Here is a 21,368-nt window from a genome sequence, read left to right on the forward strand (position 1 = left end):
TTTCTCAATTAAGACGATATAAAATATAGAAATATAGTAAAGACCAACTATAGGTTTATAAACATAATTGAATATACAAAAGAGATATTCAGAAAGGATTTTGAGTTAGCAAAGACCAGATTGAAGCTCTTCCCAGTCATGATTTACTATTCTTAATTTTTATTCTAAGACAATTCCAGTCTGGCCATTGATTTAAAGTTTTGAGTCATTCTGTTTTCTCCATTGACATTTGAACGTGATACAAAGTATTGAATATTCCAAATGAGGTAAGGTCTGTATTTGAATCCTTTCTAATTTTTTTTATAACAGGGGTTTAATTACAGTATTATTGACTACAGTCAGATAGTATGAGGACCAAATTGGTTCAAATGCATTTACTTTCTTTTTTTTTTTTTTTTTAAAGATTTTATTTATTTATTTGACAGAGAGAGATCACAGTAGACAGAGGCAGGCAGAGAGAGAGGGAGAAAGGGAAGCAGGCTCCCTGCTGAGCAGAGAGCCCGATGCGGGACTCGATCCCAGGACCCTGAGATCATGACCTGAGCTGAAGGCAGCTACTTAACCCACTGAGCCACCCAGGCGCCCCTCAAATGCATTTACTTTCTTTATAGTCTTAACTGCTTGCACATGCCTGACCTGCCATTGTACATGGAATAGTAGATATAGATCCATAAAACATCACCCAGTACAGTAGACACTTGCCAGAAACAACAGAATTCTTTCTAAATAGGTTATCTTCGAATATATTCTCCCTGTGGTAGTACACCTTATACAAAGACCAAGCAAGTCGATATTTTGATAATAATGTATAACCAATGAAGACTTGATCAAATCATGATTAGATAATCAAAATCTACTATTGAACTTATACTAAAGAAGAGAGAAAAAGGGACCAATTAATAATTAGCAGGATATATTTTAAGCTAAACATGAATCTTTTTTAATATAAACCTTCTCTTTTTTTTTAAATTTAATTTTATTTTTTTCAATGTTCCAAAATTCATTGTTTATGCACCACACCCAGTGCTCCATGAAGTACATGCCCTCCATAATACTCACCACCAGGCTCACCCAACCCCCCACCCCTCTCCCCTCCAAAACCCTCAGTTTGTTTCTCAGAGTCCACAGTCTCTCATAGTTTGTCTCCCCCTCCGATTTCCCCAACTCACTTCTCCTCTCCATCTCCCAATGTCCTCCGTGTTATTCCTATGCTCCACAAGTAAGTGAAACCATATGATACCTGACTCTCTCTGCTTGACCTATTTCACTCAGCATAAACCTTCTCAAAGATCAAATACGTCCATTACCAATTAATATAAGAGGGATCATAAACATAAAAGGACCAGACTTCAACTCCAACAGAATACCACACACAAACACACACGTACGCATGCATGCATGCACATGTACACACACACACACACACACACACCACACAAACACACACAAACAACAAGCAAACAATCATGGGAAAAACTAGTGCAAGTTCTGAAGACATTTCCTTAACTTGGTACAAATGTGTATTAAGATATCTTGAGGACATTTGAAAGAACACTGACATCACAAGGACCACGGCTATCTATTCTCAACAGTCCTTGATTATAGTGGCCATTGATAAGTGACTGACTAAAACTTCTTGATTGATAAATTCCCCAGAAATAATTATATAAAAATAATGTCTGGTATTATTGAACAATGCTTAAAGAAGATGAAATAACTCAATATGACTCAAATATGGGAAACTTAGAATTAGCTTTACATGATACAAGTAGATTATTGTGAAATTTTAAGATCATTGAATTATTGTAAAGATTTTGAATTTTAACATAAAGGCAGTAGGAGTTTTCGTGTGGGAATTTTTGGTCTAGAAAATACCATTATTAGTGTATATTGTGGAAAGGCAAATGGAAGAGAAGTATGAAGAGCACAATAGAGAAGGAGAGCCTGGAGTAGCGACTGTAGGTGGGAATTCAGGTGAGAGATGGGGTCCTGTAGCTTGTGGCGCCAGTAGTTGAGATTTAGATAATGTTACATGTTACATATCAACAACATGTGTTTATTGTGTAAGGAGAAATTTTATTTAATCATGACATCTATTATTTATTTATTTTCTCTGCCTCCTTCTTGGCATTCAGGAAGGAGACAAACAACTTATAAGGGAAACATCCACACACCAGCTGAATTCAGAACGTTATGTGCATACTTTCAAAGATTTATCTAATTTCTCAGGAGCCATCAATGTCACCTATCGCTACTTAGCTGCCACGCCTTTACAAAGGAAGCGTAAGTATCCCTACACTTTCAAATCAAGAACACATAAAGTATTTTTATTTTAAAATAATGACAACCAGCTTCATCTGTATCGCAATAAAACTTTCTGGGCATTACTAATATATATTCTTTGGGAAGTAAGTCAGTGTTTCTTCACAAATTACAATTACTGATCCAATTCCATTAATAGCCCCCAAAAAAGAAACTTTTTTAAATGCTTAATTGTAATATAAACTTTCAAACAGTTTGCTGTAGGACCATGTAGAGAGACTGAGAAAAATCAATTTATTTGAGCTTTTAAAACTTCCCTTTTAAAAACAACAATTCTCAGACCGATACAATTTCCAACTCTAATGCTTTGGTTTTTAATGACTTGCCAGTGCTTTTGAAGTAGTGAGAGTCACTGTTTTAGTTTACCAAGGTGCTATAACCAATTACCACAAACTAGGTAGTTTAAAACAATGGATATTTATTCTCTCATATTTCTGGAGACCAGACGTTCAAAATCAAGGTGCTGGCAGAGCCACTCACCTGAAAGTTATAGGGGAGAATCTTTCCTTGACTCTTAGCTTTTGGTCCTTAGTTTGTGGGGGCATAACTACCAGCCTCCGTTACCACAGGGTCTTCTTCCCTTGGTCTCTGTGTCTCTCTGTGTTCTCTCCTCTTCTTCAGGTACCAGTCATTGCCTTTGGAGCCCACTCTAAATTCAATATGATTTCTCTCAAGATCCTTAAATAGTTATATCTGCAAAGACTCTATTTTCAAATAAGGTCACATCCTGAGGTTCTAGGTAGACCTCAATTTTTGGAGAAAACAACTCACATCAGTAGATTGGATCTGAGAAGTAACATACACACACTTAATGTATTTCAAGACATCATAGACTGTGGAAGGTATCATGATCTAATTAATGTGCCACTAAGAGACCATAGGCATTATCAGTTTTAATTGTAAGATGCCGTTAATTGTACTGTTCAACCCAATTTTAAAATGTTTTTGTGTGAAAAATATGATTCATGAAATCAATGAAACACAGTGATATCATGAATTTCTTAATAGGTCTGTGGGGACCACAGAAATTGAGTTCCCCGTTAAGAAGTGTTTATATGAGTGAGTCTGTGATCACCAGGTGGAGGAAATTGTAACTTAACTTAATTCAGGCTTCTTTAGGTCTATCTCCCATTCATTCCTACATCTCAAATGTCTATTGCTCTTAAGCTTTCTTCTAACTGTTTAAGATTGCCAATGTTTATTTTTATCTCCATCTGTTACACTACCTTTGTGCAAACATTACTGGTTCTCCCTTTCCATCCTAAGTTTACTAAAGTGTATTGGCACATATGCCACTGCTCTATACAAAGTGGTGATATAAAACACAGGGTAAACGCAGGGCACTTTGGATGTTGGCTCCACACTACTCACTGGGTGTCACACTGCACGAGTGAATGCATCTCCCTGTGATTGAGTTTCCTTTCCTCATCTACCAAGCAGAAACGATGACAAGTGCAAAACTATCCCAAAAGACAGAAACATTCAAGATACATATTATGGGCAAAATGCATAGATTCCTGTCTTTCATGTAGGAAGTATTCTCGTGGTATTGGCTATTCTAGGGCATTAGTAAAGGCTAGAATCTTGAGCTGAATGGTACCAGAGAACATATTCATTTTTCAAAAGAAGTTAGGGTCATAAATCCAGGTATTTGAACAAAATGTGTAAATCCCTACTTCTCTGACAGCCTAGTAAGAAAAAGTATTCTTGGAAAGGGCTTTTTCAGTATTGCATAAGTCACAACAAGTAGGTGTCTGTATTAAGACAGTGATCTTGGTGAATGTAAACATTTTCCTATTTTCAAGTAGTAGTTAGGAAATTTTATTCAGTTCTGAATCATGGTGAGAATCAGAGCTTTATAAAGTGAAAATATTTCAAGGAAGAGACATCTACACTTCTTAGATGTAAACTGCCATTTCATAAGGCTTTCTTTTATTCCCTACAAATATCCAGTTTCTAATTTTAGATTTTAGGTGTCTAAATAAAAATTTCCTCACAGAAAATTGCTCTAAAATGTGTTTCAAAATAAGGAAAACAATGATATTTATGTATTGGAAAATGTACTAAACATTCGAATAATAATGCAGTCTTTAAAAATAGTTTATAATTTTGTTTGCATTCTAATTAACATTCTAGGTAAATTTCAAAATAAAATTGTGAAGTCCAATTATTAATTTTTTGGTGCAAGATAATGACAGTGATCAAAGAGAAATGAAAATGTAGCATGTTTTCTATGAAAAATTTAAAGATGATTAAAAGACTGAGTTATGCTTAATTTTCTTTTTTATCATTTGAGACTGATTTGTCATCCTTAACATCCTTCTCCTTTTGCATTTTTTAATAGTGTGGATATTATCCAAATATCTATCTTCTCTAATGGGCATTTATGAGCACATTAAGCTGCAAAACACCTTAAATAATATTTTTTATTTCACAAACAAATGTTTACATCAATAAGGCTCATATGTCATTGGGCTTAAGATGCATTTTTTTTCCAAAGAAAAGCCAATTATGTATTAAGTACTATAGCCTTTATATATTTAGCATAAGACTTCACTCACAAAATATGCTACATATATCATTTACTAGATTTACCTAATATCATAGCAGGCCCAAGGGGAAAAGATTTTTTTATATGTTATTCAAAACCTATTTCACATTTAATTTGTCTTCTTTCTGAATTCGTTTGTTCAGGGTTTCTTACAATTGGACTTTCATCAGTGAAACGAAAAAAAGGAAACTATTTACTTGAGACGATCAAGTCAATTTTTGAGCAATCCAGCTATGAAGAGCTGAAGGAAATTTCAGTGGTGGTTCACCTGGCAGACTTTAATTCATCCTGGCGTGATGTCATGGTCCAGGATATTACACAGAAATTTGCCCACCATATTATTGCAGGAAGATTAATAGTTATACATGCTCCAGAGGAATATTACCCAATCCTGGATGGCCTTAAAAGAAATTACAATGATCCAGAAGACAGAGTCAGATTTCGTTCTAAGCAAAATGTAGATTATGCTTTTCTGCTTAATTTTTGTGCCAATACTTCAGACTATTATGTAATGCTTGAAGATGACGTTCGATGTTCAAAAAATTTCTTAACTGCCATCAAGAAAGTCATTACATCCCTAGAAGGAACCTACTGGGTAACTCTTGAGTTCTCTAAGCTTGGCTACATTGGAAAACTTTATCATTCTCATGATCTCCCACGTTTGGCACACTTTTTATTAATGTTTTATCAAGAAATGCCTTGTGATTGGCTATTGACTCATTTTCGGGGTCTTTTAGCTCAGAAAAATGTGATCCGTTTTAAACCATCTCTCTTTCAGCACATGGGTTATTATTCATCGTATAAAGGGACTGAGAATAAGCTGAAGGATGATGATTTTGAAGAAGAGTCATTTGACATCCCTGATAACCCTCCTGCAAATCTCTACACCAATATGAATGTTTTCGAAAATTATGAAGCAAGCAAGGCTTATAGTAGTGTTGATGAGTACTTTTGGGGAAAACCACCTTCAGTAGGAGATGTATTTGTGATTATATTTGAGAATCCAATTTTAATTAAAAAAATTAAAGTGAGTACTGGAACAGAAGATCGGCAAAATGACATTTTACATCATGGAGCCCTAGATGTTGGGGAAAATGTTGTAGATTTCAAACAAAGTAGACACTGTGTTACTTACTTAAGACTAGGGGAATTCAAAAACGGAAACTTTGAAATGTCAGAGGTGAATCAAAAAATTCCATTTGACATAAATTGTATAAGGATATATGTTACCAAAACACAAAAAGAATGGCTGATTATTAGGAGCATTAGCATTTGGACTTTTTAACCAATTAAATCGATATGTCCAGTTATCGAAGCAGGCTTTCCTGTTTCCTTTTTTGCTACCTTCCCTTTTGCTATTGTTTGTTGGAGGGAAAGCAATGGATGGGATATTTTCAAGGAAAAGTCTAATCATTTTGGTAGTTTTGATTTTCATATTGTTAGCATAATTTTATTCTAATCCACGCTTGTATTTATTTTAACTCCTAAAGTTTATGGTTAATGCTACTTTCATTTATATTTTTAATGTGTTGATGTTAGTTCCAAAATTTTAATTAAATGTCAAAAACACGACATGAAAGATTTAAAGTGAGAAAATTTAGTTTGCTGGATGGTGAGTCCTGAAAAACAGTTGCCAACTATGTGCACTTCCTCAAGAATTAAAACATTCATTATATCATCAGATAGCTTTTATTAAGCATCTATGTGAATATGCAGTTGGTTAGAATGATAATCTTTTTTTTTATTGTAAACATAGATTTTTCATAGACTTCTGTACATCTATAATGAATACCTCCTCATAGAAGTGATGTCTTTACAACAGAATTTTGTGCATAGGTGGAGTGATGGAAAGAAAAAAAAAATGACTTAAAATATTTCTCCCCTGATCATTTATACAAAAAGGGGCATTGTTCATTGTATAGAAACACTTAACTGAGCACCTATTGTTAATAAATTTTCTGTGGGAAGCAGTCTTTTTCTAGATTCCCTTTTGCAAAAAGAATAGTTATGCTCAATATTTTCAAGTTATATTGGGTACCTACATTTAATAGAAGAAATTAGAGAAGGCCTATAGTTAGTTCATTCTTACAAACATTTTCAGTAAATGCAGAAAATTTTTGAAATTGATTTTATATGTTTTGTATTAAAATTCATATAATTGAAATTGTAATCTATCATATACTTTTTTTGAAGTTTAAATGGACATCTTGTAAAAGAGAAAAGTAGGAAACATAGAAATCAGTTGACTTTTCTATATTCAGAGCTAGTTCATAGTAAAGCCAAAGTGAGAGATCAGATGTTCTGATATCCGGACAGCATCCTTTCCCTTACATAGAGATTGCTCCTCACATAAATTATGCCTTCTGTTCACCTCTACCTAAGTCTCATATAGTAAGTTATGCTATCTTGAAATGGCTAGTATGATTCTTCCATAAGTCATATTATCATTCTGTGGAGTAAGTCTAAAGTGTCTGAAATGATACTCTTGTATATGCACCCACATGGTAAGTAAACATGACTAATTTTTACTAAAAGGAACTGGACAATTGTGCCTACACCATGTGTCCTATTAAAGCATTTCAGGACACCTTAGTGCATCCTAAAGAAATTGGTTGTCCAGAACGCCCTGAACTTATCTGATCCTTTCTATCTTTTGACAAACAGCAGAGATGAAAGGGTTTACTATGAAGATATGAAAAGTACTTCATGCATGTTTATGGAGAGGTTCAAATGCCTGGGTTTCTATAGATTGGAAAGTATTTATTCACGCTATCCAAATTGATTAAATTAGAAACTCATAAAAATTTGGGATTTTTTTTAATCAATACAATAGCTACTCTGTGTTTTCTTTGCATCCAGATGCTATTGTATAATAAGGAGAAAATATGAATCTATAAATATTAATATTTTGTTGCACAACTAAGTTTAAAGTCATAAGAAAAAATGAACACTGCCACTAAACTATAATTTTTGCCTTCATTTGGAGGGTATTTGCCAGATGTTTAAAGACATTCTATTTTCTTGGCTTTTCTCATCCTCTTTCATTAACTGGCTATTTGCATAATATTCTACATATATCTCAGAAATTATAAATAATCTTTTTTCTGTACTTTTAATGACAAAAGGTAACCAACAAAGACATATAATTTCAAGACTTAGGCAGACCCCATGAAGTGACTGTAAACTTCATAGAGTCAGCATAGGTTCTGAGAGTGTTTCCAAAGACCAGCCATTACATCAACTTGTGGAAAATGCTTCCAGAAATATTGCTGAGGGTAACAATGATATTGAACGTTTGCTAGAGAATTATAAATGCAAAGTGATTTTAAGGAGTTACATTTTACCTTAAACTTGATCTTTTCATTAGGAAAGCAGGTTTGAATAAGCTGGTCAGTCACCAAAGGATGTATTTATGTTTTCTTTATAGATTGAGTGGAGGTCAACTTTTTAAGGAAAGACTTTGACAAACAAAACTTCTCCATTGGAGAACAAGGGGACAGATAACCTTTCTCATTATAAAAGATAATCTGACCAATCATTCTTTACATGAGTCAGTGTTGCATTTCCTGTATTTAAAAATTCTGAATATGGCTACTATAATCTTGTATCAGAGGCATAGAGCAAAAAGACAGTTATTAGGTTTAATTACATTCAATCTGTTATTAAGCATTATGTCACATCAATGTCTCTTTGCAGTAAGTTTTTAAAAATACATATATTATTTTCTTTGTCACAAATATCCTTTGAAAAACACTGGAATGTAATACAAAAGTTGAGTTATTTAATTGCTACCTGAATAAGATGCTGATAGAGTTCAAGCACAAAATATGATATGTACCTTAAATAATGTCTAAATTTGTTACTTTAAACTGACTAAAAAGCTTATTTACATTTAAATTTCTTCTCCTGAAGGGAGCCTTTTCAGCATTTATAAACATCAAAGAAAAACATTCATGAAAGCACAACAAAAATATGGAAATTATACATTTTTGGAAAATACACGTTATAGCAGCAATAACGTGTCTGGATATAAAAATACATAAAAGTGTTAATATAAGCACTGTTGCATTATCATCAAAAAATATAACTTTTATAAGATAGGTATTTTCCACATATAAAAATATAATTTAAAAACCAAACATCATTTAGAACTACTTTTCTCATACAGCTACACTTATGAGACTAGAACATTCCATTTCTTACTGAACCATTATTCTCTGGGAATTTTTATAAAGCTATCATAGAAAAACCACGCTGTACAATAATGACACCCAAATGAAACAAATATTTACAAATTACAAGGTATGGTAGGGAAAACACTTGCTATTCTAAAGGTCTATATGGCAAACGTCACTCAATATTTGCCAGTTTGTCAACATGTCCTTTAGAACATGACACCCAGGATTATCATGGAAAACTCTACTCTTAGTGTCCTCCGGCATCTGAAGGTAATAGTGTGATCCTCTTTCTTTGCCTCATCAGTATTTCCGTTAATACTGTTTAAGATTACTTGTATTTTTATCACCATACTACTAATAAAGCTCACACTCAAATTTCATGACATTTATTTCTTGATCTCTTGTTAAAACCTGATTTGCCATTTGGTGAATGTTCAATGGATTTTTTGAAGGTTTCTTGTAAAATTTAGTATTAATTTCCAGAGAATTTCATTGTTTCTTTTGACCGATGACCCCCTACTTCCAGCTTTGGATTCTATCATTCAGTGTTTTAACATAACTCCCCAGCTTTCTGGTACCACAGATTTGGTATGTGTGCCTTTTGTCCTCTCAGGAAATACAGTTGAAGGGTCATGAACCCCTGAGTTTGAAACCCAGTTCTGCAATTACTGACCTCCAGATATGAGGAAAGTTATTTAACCTTTTTGAATCTTAGTTCCTTTATCTGTGAAATTGAAATTATTTTACCTTGTAGGCTGTTAGAACTGAAAAGGAGATAACAAAGTAATCAATCAAGAAATAAATGTTTCTTCTTTTTTTAGCCATGTTATATATGTTAAAAACGGACATGGCCCTTCAAAATACTACTAGACGCCTTCATCCTAATCAATATCATCAACTTCATTATCCACTAGAAATGTCATCCAGAGCACCTTTTTATATTTATATTGCTAAAGAATGTCATGTAGGCTTATGTAAATGCCTTCCTAAATATCAAGATCTATTGTATTCCTGTCATTCCATTACTTTAGAAACTTCATTCAAAATTTGTAACAGTTATTCCTAATATTCCCATTGTAAATATTAATGATTTCTATTTAAGAAATCTAAACCCATTTATTTTGAAAAATTAAGAAAGTCTTTTTGTAATTTCTAAAATTTTGCCCAGAATCTCCAGTAAGCTCACAGAGCTGCGGTTTGCCGAGTCTTTCTTTTTTCATTACCACGTTTCTATTCTTTTGTTTATTTCCTTCCATTACTGGCAAAAGTTATCAGTACACCAGCCCATAAATTATCTGGGCTGTGATGTTCAAACTTGAAAACAGCCTTCCTTTCTCCTTGTCTACCTTGAGTTTCATTGTTTAGATTTCTACTTTGAATTTTTTCTCTGTTCGTTTCAGTATTATTCTTGTCGGAAGGAAGAAGGTTGTAACAAAATGTAATTTGGTTAGTTCTTGCTCTTTGTCTTTTGTTTGCTTTCAACTTTCTGTTTTTGAATGTTCCAAAATTATTGTATCATTGCATATATGGGCGTGTGTATCTATGTCTAGATAGATCTGTGTGTGTGTGAGTATACCTGTATGTATACATAGACATATGTGTGTATACATGTAGATATTACTGTATGTGTATATATTTGAATGCATGTGTATTTGTGTATGTGTGTGTGTGTTTGCGAGAGCAAGAGGAGAGAGGAAAAGGTGAAGGAGAGGTGTCTGTATCTTTAGCATTATTTTTGACAAACACACGTCCACTTATTCTTGGCTTTAGTGTTCCTAAAACACTGCTTTCCTGCTTGTGTCTCCCTTCTCAACTGGCTTTTGATTATGTGTCCTTACATACTTGATACATCACATTCTCTGAAAAATCACAGCTCATTAGAAGTTTCTGGACATTTTAGATTCTTCAAATTCCTTAAAGCTTATTTGTTTGTTAGAAGATCCCAAGTCTCTCAAAACAGGACCTTTAGAATTTTAGCTTTAAATTTATTTCATTTGTATTTCTTAACTATTGAAGATTCAAATATGCATTGCAAAGCATTCTCTTTCTAAACTGTAAATATTATGAAAAAAGGTCATACCATTCCAAAATTCTTGTCTCTTCCACCTCATTAATCTGCTCATCCAGGTTACTCTGACTGGAGTCCACAGTAGTACTTACTTCATTAATTCCAAAATCTTCTAAGATGTGTTAATGTTCTATTTTGAGAATTGAAATTGAAATGTAGATTTGAGGCCATTTCCTAGATAATTGGATCTAAACATCTATTCTGAAAAACATACATATTTACATATTCGAGATCAAAGTAGTTTCTTATTTGAACTATTGCTTCAAGTTTCCCATTTTGCTCTGTCTAGATATTCTCTTCAAAAATTTACCCAAAAGTTCAATTTATTATGTGATAAAATGAGTAAGATTTTTACGCTCATAGAAAAATATAATCACACTAAGAATATAGTCTATTCAGATTTCGTGTCTTATTGAAAGAAAAGCAATACCCTACATAGCCATCTCTTCCAATAGCTGAATTAAAGATACATTGATAAGATTCTCAGTATTTTTTCTTATTAAATGAAAAATTTTATAAACCATATACTCATTAATTTTAATAAATTGGAAATTATTTTATTTAATGATTATTTAAGGATGAACAATGACAGTGAATAAACAGTATTCAGAAACTTAGCCTATAATTTCAGTATACTATGTGTCACTACAACTTAAACTACAATAGCCAACGTAACCTACAATTATTATGCCTAGCTGCAGAGAAATGTGATTTTAATGCATAAATAAATCAGTTCGTAAATAAAGTTAGCAGTCAAAATTGAAAGCCAACTATTGCAGAACTTTTTAAAATATTTAATGTATGGTGTACTCAAAGTTCTGAATGAAATATAAGGAATTTTTCTCTTCTATCTTCTCATTCACTTCATCATCTGTGTACTGTGCAGAGATAAATGGCAATCCCATTTTCAAACCCCAAGGTTTTAAATTCTATTACAAACCAGACATTTAATAAATGTATTTATTGTAATTTCCTCTAAGTCAATTTTCTTATACCATAATAAAGTATTATTTTCTCAGCAGTATGTTCCCAGCTATGTATGAAAAAAGCCTTAAAATATTAAATACATCTTTTTCCCCCATGAAATGTTTCACATTTAACTTTTTGGTATGTTCTATTTTCCCATCTTTAAATAATCTATATAGTTCCCACCTACTTTTAAATATATTGATACTCTGCCACCCTTAAGCACTGGTATTCCACACTGTTTACTTTATCAGTGAGTGGAGTACATTTCCAAAAAGTTAAAATAGAGATCTTAATTCCTTTACCATTGCCTATCTTTTACAGTAATCTGGTTTTGACTACAGGTTACATTGGTTATATTTATGTGTTATTGGTCGTAATGGGACCACATGAGATGATATCAATAGTTGGCAGGAGTTATTGGCAGGAGTTATTCCCTACTATTACAAAATAAACTCAATAACTTAAACTACATTTTGCACTTTAACACCTAATACCATTGAAACATATTGAAGGTAAAAAAAAAAGATATTGAAGGTTTATACCTTTCTATCTTTTTATATCACATTGGATCTATTTTTTAATTATAATTCTTTACCTACAAATAACTTGACTGTAAATAAAGGGATAAATATAAGAAGGATAATTCCTTAAAAAAGTCATTTCCTTAATTTATAAATCAGCCTAAGACAGTTATTTTCAAAAGGGTAAACTGATCTGTGCTAGTAAAGTGAATGGTACTTTTGCCTTACATGAAAATATCTATAACCTTAGGTTTGTATAGACTTACAGTAAAGAGGCTTTCTCCTATGACATCAATATCCAAATTAAAAATATAAAAATCCCATTAACGCAATTTTAACTTCAATATTCAACTTTTCTTAAGCTCTTAATCATATGTGACTGGACACAAGAATTTTGTTTATTGTATATAAGACCTTTATCTACCATAATTTGGTAATAAATCATGACCTCATTAATGTCCTTAAAAATCTAAGAGAAGCAATTATAAGAACATTACTTGAGAAATTTGTCACTAATAGTAAAGAAAATTTCTAAGACTTAATTGTGTATTTGAAGTATCCATGATTTAATGGTTGGAGATACATTCACTTAAACCCACAAGCCAAAGTGTGTATATCTACCCTCTAATTTTCTGCTGACCTACTGTAACCAGTCATGTGTTTTTTTATAAAGCTGATTTTAAAAAATGCAAGTGCCCTTCTAGATAAAGCAAACTAAGTTGACCATCTTTTCAAAGTAAATATATTTTGTAGTATTTCTTTTTGGTAGATTTTTCAATTGGCCAAACCAATTTAATGTAGTTAAAGCTACACATTATTAATCAGCATACCACCAGGTAAAAAGGTGCTTAATAAATAATGATCTGATGCACTACTGAAAATAACTATCATGAATACCCTTCATACAGTGAGACCCTAGCATTTAATATTTTGTTTTAGAAGAAGAAAGTGACATTTGTTAAATTACTTTGATAATGCCTATTGTATTCTTATGAATATAGTTGCACTGTTACTATTAATGTAAATTTATTATTATAAAAAGAATGAAATTTATTATAAATATGTAAATTTTTTACTGTTTTCCTGATTTTCATTAGTAAATTTAATAACAATGATTGTAATTGACCTCACAATATAAGATTTTGCAAGGCATGATTTTACTTAACAAAACAGGCTACTGTTTAATTTTATTTTAATCTCATAATATATGCAGTTGGTTTTGCTTTTTTAGTCACAGGTTTTAAGAGTCATAGAAATGGACATCGTTTAGTACAAAAACACATTTTTAGTAAGTTAAGAAACCAGCTTTACATACCATGTCAACATTCTAGATCAGTAAGTTTATTGATCTTGCCATGTAGACTATAATGTAGAACATAGTTTTTGTTCAAATTCCTTAAAATTTCTCCATTTGATTTCAAAGCATATTAATATCTGAATTGTAAAAGCATTGCAAATTTGGAATATGCAAAGTACTGTAAGTTCAATTAGTTAAATCACTAATTTTCACAGATAATTTATTGAAATGAATGCACACAGGAAGACAATTACATCCATGCAGACTTAAAAATAAAAAGAAATATATGGGGGCGCCTGGGTGGCTCATTCATTAAGAGTCTGCCTTCGGCTCAGGTCATGATCCCAGGGTCTTGGGATCGAGTCCCACATCGGGCTCCCTGCTCTGCAGGAAGCCTGCTTCTCCTCCCACTCCCCTGCTTGGTTCCCTCTCTCGCTGTGTCTCTCTCTGTCAAATAAATAAATAAAATCTTTAAAAAGAAAAAAAAGAAAGAAAGAAAAGAAATATATGGTAGTGTTACAGTGAGATTATACTAAGTAAGCATTCATGGGTTTTAAAGTAGTCAAGGAGGGGCTTCTGGGTGACCCAGTGGGTTAAATCCTCTGCCTTCGGCTCAGGTCATGATCCCAGGGACTCCTGCATCAGGCTCTCTGCTCACTGGGAGGCCTTCTTCTCCCTCTCCCACTCCCCCTGCTTCCTCCTCTCTCTCTCTCTCTGCCAGCCTTTCTGCCTACTTGTGATCGCTGTCTGTCAAATAAATTTAAAAAAAATCTTTAAACTAGTCTAGGAGGATTTTTAAGTAATGTGTCTAATTCATAATCACTTTAATGGCTTGACCCAATAATTTAGGTTATATTTCCAGATCACAAGAAAAAATTTCTGTCAATTTCATGATAAATTCAAGTTTATGATTTAATAGAGTTTATTATGTTAATCAATCTCCCAGATGATTCAGAATTCATCAGTTGCTTCATTTCTAAATGAAATTGCCTATCAACCTATTGGAGAGAAATAAAAATATAAAAAAACCAAATGTTGGTCATTATGCAAACTAAACCACTAGAAGAATTATTGAATTTTTTCCCATTTAATTAAAGAGTGACCTAGGAAAGACATTCATTTCCACCTATTAACACTTACTTAATTTTAGTGAATTAATAATATTTCTTTAGAAATTGAGTAATGAAATCATGATGTTAATAATTTATATTTAGTGGAGGGTAGAAGTGGAGTCCACAGAGTGAGACTAAGTTATTTAGTTCCAAAGAAAAGTCATCTGTGTTGATAAGAAAAGGAAATAAAAATAAAACTTCTCTAATTTACAGATCACTTAATGTAGGCTCAACATCTAGAGCAGCATTCACACATAAGCCACATGTTCTAAGCAACTAGGAGACACAGTGAGAAGACTACATGTTCATCTTATTCTCTTATATAACAGGTAAAGGGACAATCCTATGAGAGAGTAGTCTGGTTTACATTACTATTATTAATATAATATAATAATATATGTAATATAACAATATAATATAAAACATATATCATGTATGTTATATAATATATGTAATATAATAATGTATAAAATAATAAATATAATATCATAATAACTATTATTAACCCTAAGAACATATGAGGAAATTAGGTTTTAGTAACTTGTCCAAAGTCATATAACTAGTAAGTGACAGACAGAGGATTCTATTTCAGGTCCATGTAATTCAAAAGTCTATACTCCTAACCACCTCCTAGTTATGGTAAGAGAATATTGACAATGCGTATGTCTATAATGTGTTTATCTAGAGAACATGACTGCATTAAGTAATGTAAAGTCTTAAAATGAATTTAGATAATTAGAAGTGCCTTCAAGAGAAATACTTGTTCTCAATTTTAAAATTTGAACATCTAAGACACTTGCTTCCATAATGTATTTCACTGAAGGCAACTACAGCTTGGAAATCTAATTTTTTTTTTCCCCCTAACTTCAGTTATTTAAGAAAGAAAGCAAACTCATGGACTCTGAGTGCATTAAAGGACTCTAAAAGTTGTAAATTTGAATTAATGCATTAAGTGATAGTCTTTTGTAGCACCAGGCTCAAATCTGAAAATTGGTAGTTTGGCAATATTTGTGTAACATTTTTGGTTGATTAACTGATTATTTTTTTTTTTTTAAGAGGGAGAGTGAGTGAATTTTTTAAGGAGAGCGGGGAAGGGCAGAGGGAGAGAATCTTAAGCTAAGCGTGGAGCCTGATAAAAGGCTCCATCTCACGATGCTGAGATGATGACCTCAGCTGAAATCAAATCACCCGAGAGCCCTGATTAACTGAATTTTTAACATTTCAGCTGATGTATTAAGTTAGAAAACACAAAGGCTAAAGTTTCATTTATCAGCTGAGAGCTTACATGTTATTGAGTGCTTAATACATACTGGGTATTCTCCTAATGGGTACTTCCATTACCTATTAAAATCATGGTTGTTGTAGCTCATCACATAAAAGAATCACCTAGATAGTTTATTGAAAATGTGTATGCCAGGCTACTCGATTCTTAACAGTAGGTCTGAGATGGGTCTTGATATTTTTAATGTATTCCAGTCAACACTGATCCTGGTGGTGCATGAACTTTTTTGCATTTAATCCTTACTGCACTGTCAAGAAGGAATGACTATTATTCCTACTTCACAGATGAGGTCTCTCAGGGTTAGAGTTAAGCAATTTGGTCAAGTTTACACAGTAGAGATGAACCAAACTTCTGACCTTGTTATAGAAATCCTAAACCCAATTCTCTGAACCCTATGACTCCCTATTCATATTTATCTAAATTAGTAGTTTTTAAATCTGGCTGCTTTTCATCATCACCACGGAAACATTTTACCCATTCTTCGACTCTACTATCAGAGTCTATCATAATTTTTCTAGAGTTCGAAGAATCAGTATTTTAAAAAGAAAATTCTTCCTAAGTGATACTAATGTACAATCAGAATTAGGAACAACTGTAAAATTGAGAATCACTGTACCACAAGAAATTCCAAAGTTTATCATTTAACCATGCTGGAGAGGCCATAAATTAGGAGATAAGGTGAATGGTGTAGATTTTCCTCATTGTTCCCCGTCCTTTTAGGTTATGTCAATATAATTATAGTTGGATTGAAAAAATAGAAGCATCAGCCAACTTTCTGTTGCTTTTGTCAAGTTTATTGAAGTGGCTGTACATGCCTTCTTGTGGAATCGGGAATTCTAGTTACAGGAAAACCATATAAGGAGTATATTTTTTAATATGGGTCTTGACACATACATCTTACCAATTAGAAAGTACAGATCTTCATTCTACTACATAAAATCTCATGGCGCTATCTCTTTCACTTGTTAAAATACAAGAACATGTAGAGCAATGCTTCTCAATCCAATACTCTTTGCAAGCTGAAGTACCTTCCTCTCTAAAAGTTAGATGAACTTATTCAAGAAAGAGGGAGAAAAACTCCCACTTAGTTAAGCTTGCTTTCAACTTTTCCAGGGGACTTTTTTTTCATAAATCTTTTAAATGTCAACATATGTATTTTTCTTCATGCAGTCACAGCCCATAGTATTCAAATCTCTAATGTATTTGTGTTTCTTTTTTTCAGAAACTTGGTGTTTTAAAAATGTATTTGTCAAAATTTCAAATTTTAGATAACAGAGAACACATTGGCTTGCCCTGCATGTTTAGAGACTTTGAGGTGACTTGGTAGAAGCCTTGATATATACCCTAACAGAAGGATTAAGGTGTTCATTTAAACACCTATGAAGTGTATTAGTGGCTGCTTGAGTAAAGAAGAGGAAAGGTAATAAATTATGTTCAAACATTCATACATTCACACATCCATCCACACATAGTTCCAAGGAATCTCCTACATCAATTCCAGCTCACAAATTATCAATACTATCTGGTAAAGAGAAACATGTCTAGTTAAATTTACTTGTTAAAAAAAAAAAAAAACTGGTCACTTGTTCTTTTGGAGACTACATTTTGATGTTTTGTCTTATTCTCAAATATAATTTTTTGCACAAAATCTCTAGTTAAAATGAAGTATTTTTTGTGAATGGAAAGATCTCAATAATGTGAGGTCATTTTTTTATGTTGAAATCATGTGATTTTTCTGATTTGATCTACATAAAATGAGAGTTTCAGGAACATTCATTTGTATCACTTAGTTGGTCTTTGCAAGTATTAGTGGGAATATCAGATATTAAGCTTAAATTTATGGATTTTACATACCTAAAACATAATGTATAGAGATTTCTTATAGTTATCTGACAGTCTCAAGATAACCAACATAATTTTTAAACTTCCCATTCACTTAAAAGAAATAGCATTTTCCTCTAAGATGAAATGAAACATTTTTGTCAAACACCACTTAAAACCAAAGACTTTATAGTTGATTACCTTTGATTGATAGATAATGAATCTGAAATGCCAGAAATTTTAACAAATGTCTGAAGATTTATTGTTTGTTATTATAAAAGAAAAAACACAAATCAATATTGTTTCTTCAGCATCTAATCTAAATGCTCCATTTATCAAGTCTGTGAATTTTAAAAAATGATTCAAAGAACTAAGATTTAAAAAGAACATTCTTTTATTATGTAGTTAAGAGTGCACAGTAGAATAGAACAGTTGGGTTTACTAGTTTCACTAATAAATGATTACAAAGACTACCTTGATTAAGTACCCTTATCTTCTTATGTAATCCCAGAAATTCCATACTAGTAAATGATGGATGATAGGTGTTAGAGAAAGTTATATGTCAGTTTTAGAAAAAGAAACCTGCAGCTTCATATATAAGCCTAGCAAAAATAAAAGAAAATGAGAGAATATGGCCAAATTAGATTGGAGTAAATGTGAGTGAATAGATAGGGAATGGCCTTCAAATTCACAATTAATGATAGAATATCACTTTTTTTTTAAAGATTTTATTTATTTATTTGACAGACAGAGACCACAAGTAGGCAGAGAGGGAGGCAGAGAGAGAGGAGGAAGCAGGCTCCCTGTCAAGCAGAGAGCCGATGTGGGGCTCAATCCCAGGACCCTGGGATCATGACCTGAGCCAAAGGCAGAGGCTTTAACCCACTGAGTCACCCAGGTGCCCCAGAATATCACGTTTTTAATCTTGGTATTATTGTTGTTATTTTTCTGATAATATAAAGTGAATTTTTTTTTTTTAGATTTTATTATTTATTTGACAGACAAAGATCACAAGTAGGCAGAGAGGAGGGCAGAGAGAGAGGAGGAAGCAGGCTCCCTGCAGAGCAGAGAGCCTGATGTGGGGCTCAATCCCAGGACCCTGGGATCATGACCTGAGCTGAAGGCAGAGGCTTTAACCCACTGAGCCACTCAGGGGCCCCTAAAGTGAATGTTTTATGAAATTATTTTGGATAGAATCTCAGATAATATAATTATAATGCAAAACTTGTGGATAATAGAAAAAACAAAAACTGCATTGACCCTTTCAATTGTTTGATACAATTAAATGTAATTTATTTATCAGCTCTTTTTAAGTGTCCTTCTGCATTCCAGGCATGCTCCTCTTTTACTACAGACTTATAAGACAGTCTTGGGTACCTACATTAAACAGAGATATTCTATGGAAATCTATTTTTAAATGTGGAAACTACCCAAATGAATGAAGATATGATAATTTTAGATCTATAGATTTGGCATGAACCGTGACTCAAGAAAACTGGGCAAAATTTGTCACAATTTTGTGAGTTTCACTTAATACTTAGCTGAAAGTTTTAATCATTCAACATACAAAAGTTCAGTTTCAGATTCAAGTTTTCACTTCATGAAATTCACATTTATTCATAATTATTCCTTTTCTGGCTCTTAGAATGGTTCCTTGTCCACTTGTTCAATGACCTTTTTTGTCAAGTTTATGATTTTTATAATAGTAAGAAAGCAATAGGAAATGTTAAAAGCAATAGATTTTATGAAGAATTCTCTTGTAACATGGGACGACTCTTTCTAATTGAGAGAAAAATGTGTCTAAAGAGGTTAATACACATTTCATGAGCTTTCACCTGGGGTACCAGGAGGAATTCGTGACCTCCACATCCGACAGAGAATAAAAGGCTCCAAGCACTCCATAACAATCTGAGGAAGGTCAGTGATAGTTTATTTGCATTTCTCAAGGGCTTTCTACAGCCTTACTATCTTACCTGAAAAGTGAGCCTAATAATAGGAATTTGGAGCATCAACCCACAGATGGGATACCTATTTTAGAATGGAAGATTTTAACAAACAACATTACCTAAGTGGCAACTAATTCTGCTTACCCATATGGCTGACTCTGAAGGAACAAATTACAAATTATATATATATATATATATATATATATATAATTACAAATTATATATATATATACATATATATATATACTGTTTCTCCTTTACCTTAGAAATGTCAGAAGAAAAAGTAAGTGAAAGTTTAAAACCAAGGTACAGTATTGGAAAAAAGTAATTACAGTTTTCAGAAAAGCAGTAGTTTTTCCTGGGCTGTGTATCAGATAAGGGTATATTACCTCCCATAAATGGTTAATATTCTCTTTATCAGTAAATATATTTGCCCTAATCTAGTCAGTTTCCTTCACCTGGGTGTCCTTATGGTTAAAACATAGTTTATTCAAGATAACAATCTATTCTTAGGGAAGTTCCTAAGGTCTTGAAGTAGAATGATGTTATTAGTTCTTCACAGTATAAAAATCTCTAAATTATCTCCTTAACTATTATTCTATAATTCTATGGCCAATGTAACCATTAAAACTTTATGTAACCACACAGAAAATAAATTATACATATCTTACATTTTTACAAAATAGAATATTTGGGGGTTAGATTAGAAAGTTTCTGTGATAAATTTTTTCAGTGGTACAACATATGAGAAGAGTAAATTCTATCAATGTGTAGCATTTGTCTAATTATAAAATCTAATCACTGGAGTTTTATTATCTTTTCATAATTTTTCATTAGATGATCGATACTGGCATTGCTTTTCTATTATAATATCAGTCATTCTTTTATATTACTCCAACTTATTTTATTTTCTGATTAATTGATTTTTCTAAGCCATAATCTTAGTTATAACCTAAGAACTGCACAAAACACTGGTATCTTAGGAGTATAACATTGGGGCAATTGTTATGAATATCATATATATAGCATGACTCTTTTTCAATTTTTTCTTGGTATATCCAATGACTTTCAATCCTTCTTTATATTTGTATACATTATTTTAAGCAAATTCCCTCCTTACTTTCCACTTTCTCTGTTTTACTCACTCTGTTGTTGTTGTTGTTGTTTTCTTTGTTAGAATAGGCACACAATTTATACTCTTCATTTACTGGGAATACTGACTTTTTAAATTAATTTTTAAAATTTTTTATAAACATATAATGTATTTTTATCCCCAGGGGGTACAGGTCTGTGAATCACCA

At 32.4% G+C, this 21,368-nt stretch overlaps 1 protein-coding gene across 2 annotated transcripts in view; it reads left to right on the plus strand.

Annotated features, from left to right (window-relative positions):
* The window catches only part of MGAT4C (MGAT4 family member C), a gene marked incomplete at its 3' end in the record, with an annotated part of 45,418 nt that extends 39,260 nt beyond the window's left edge, over nucleotides 1-6,158 (plus strand). For both annotated transcript variants that reach the window (XM_080810138.1, XM_080810137.1), the window contains exons 3-4: nucleotides 2,136-2,283; nucleotides 5,017-6,158. In XM_080810138.1, the coding sequence (XP_080666264.1) occupies nucleotides 2,136-2,283; nucleotides 5,017-6,158 (1,290 nt within the window). The remainder of the gene's footprint in view (nucleotides 1-2,135; nucleotides 2,284-5,016) is intronic.
* Nucleotides 6,159-21,368: the final 15,210 nt, after the last annotated feature.

Source organism: Martes martes (genome assembly GCF_963455335.1).
Source record: "Martes martes genome assembly, chromosome: 8".
Taxonomy (NCBI): domain Eukaryota; kingdom Metazoa; phylum Chordata; class Mammalia; order Carnivora; family Mustelidae; genus Martes; species Martes martes.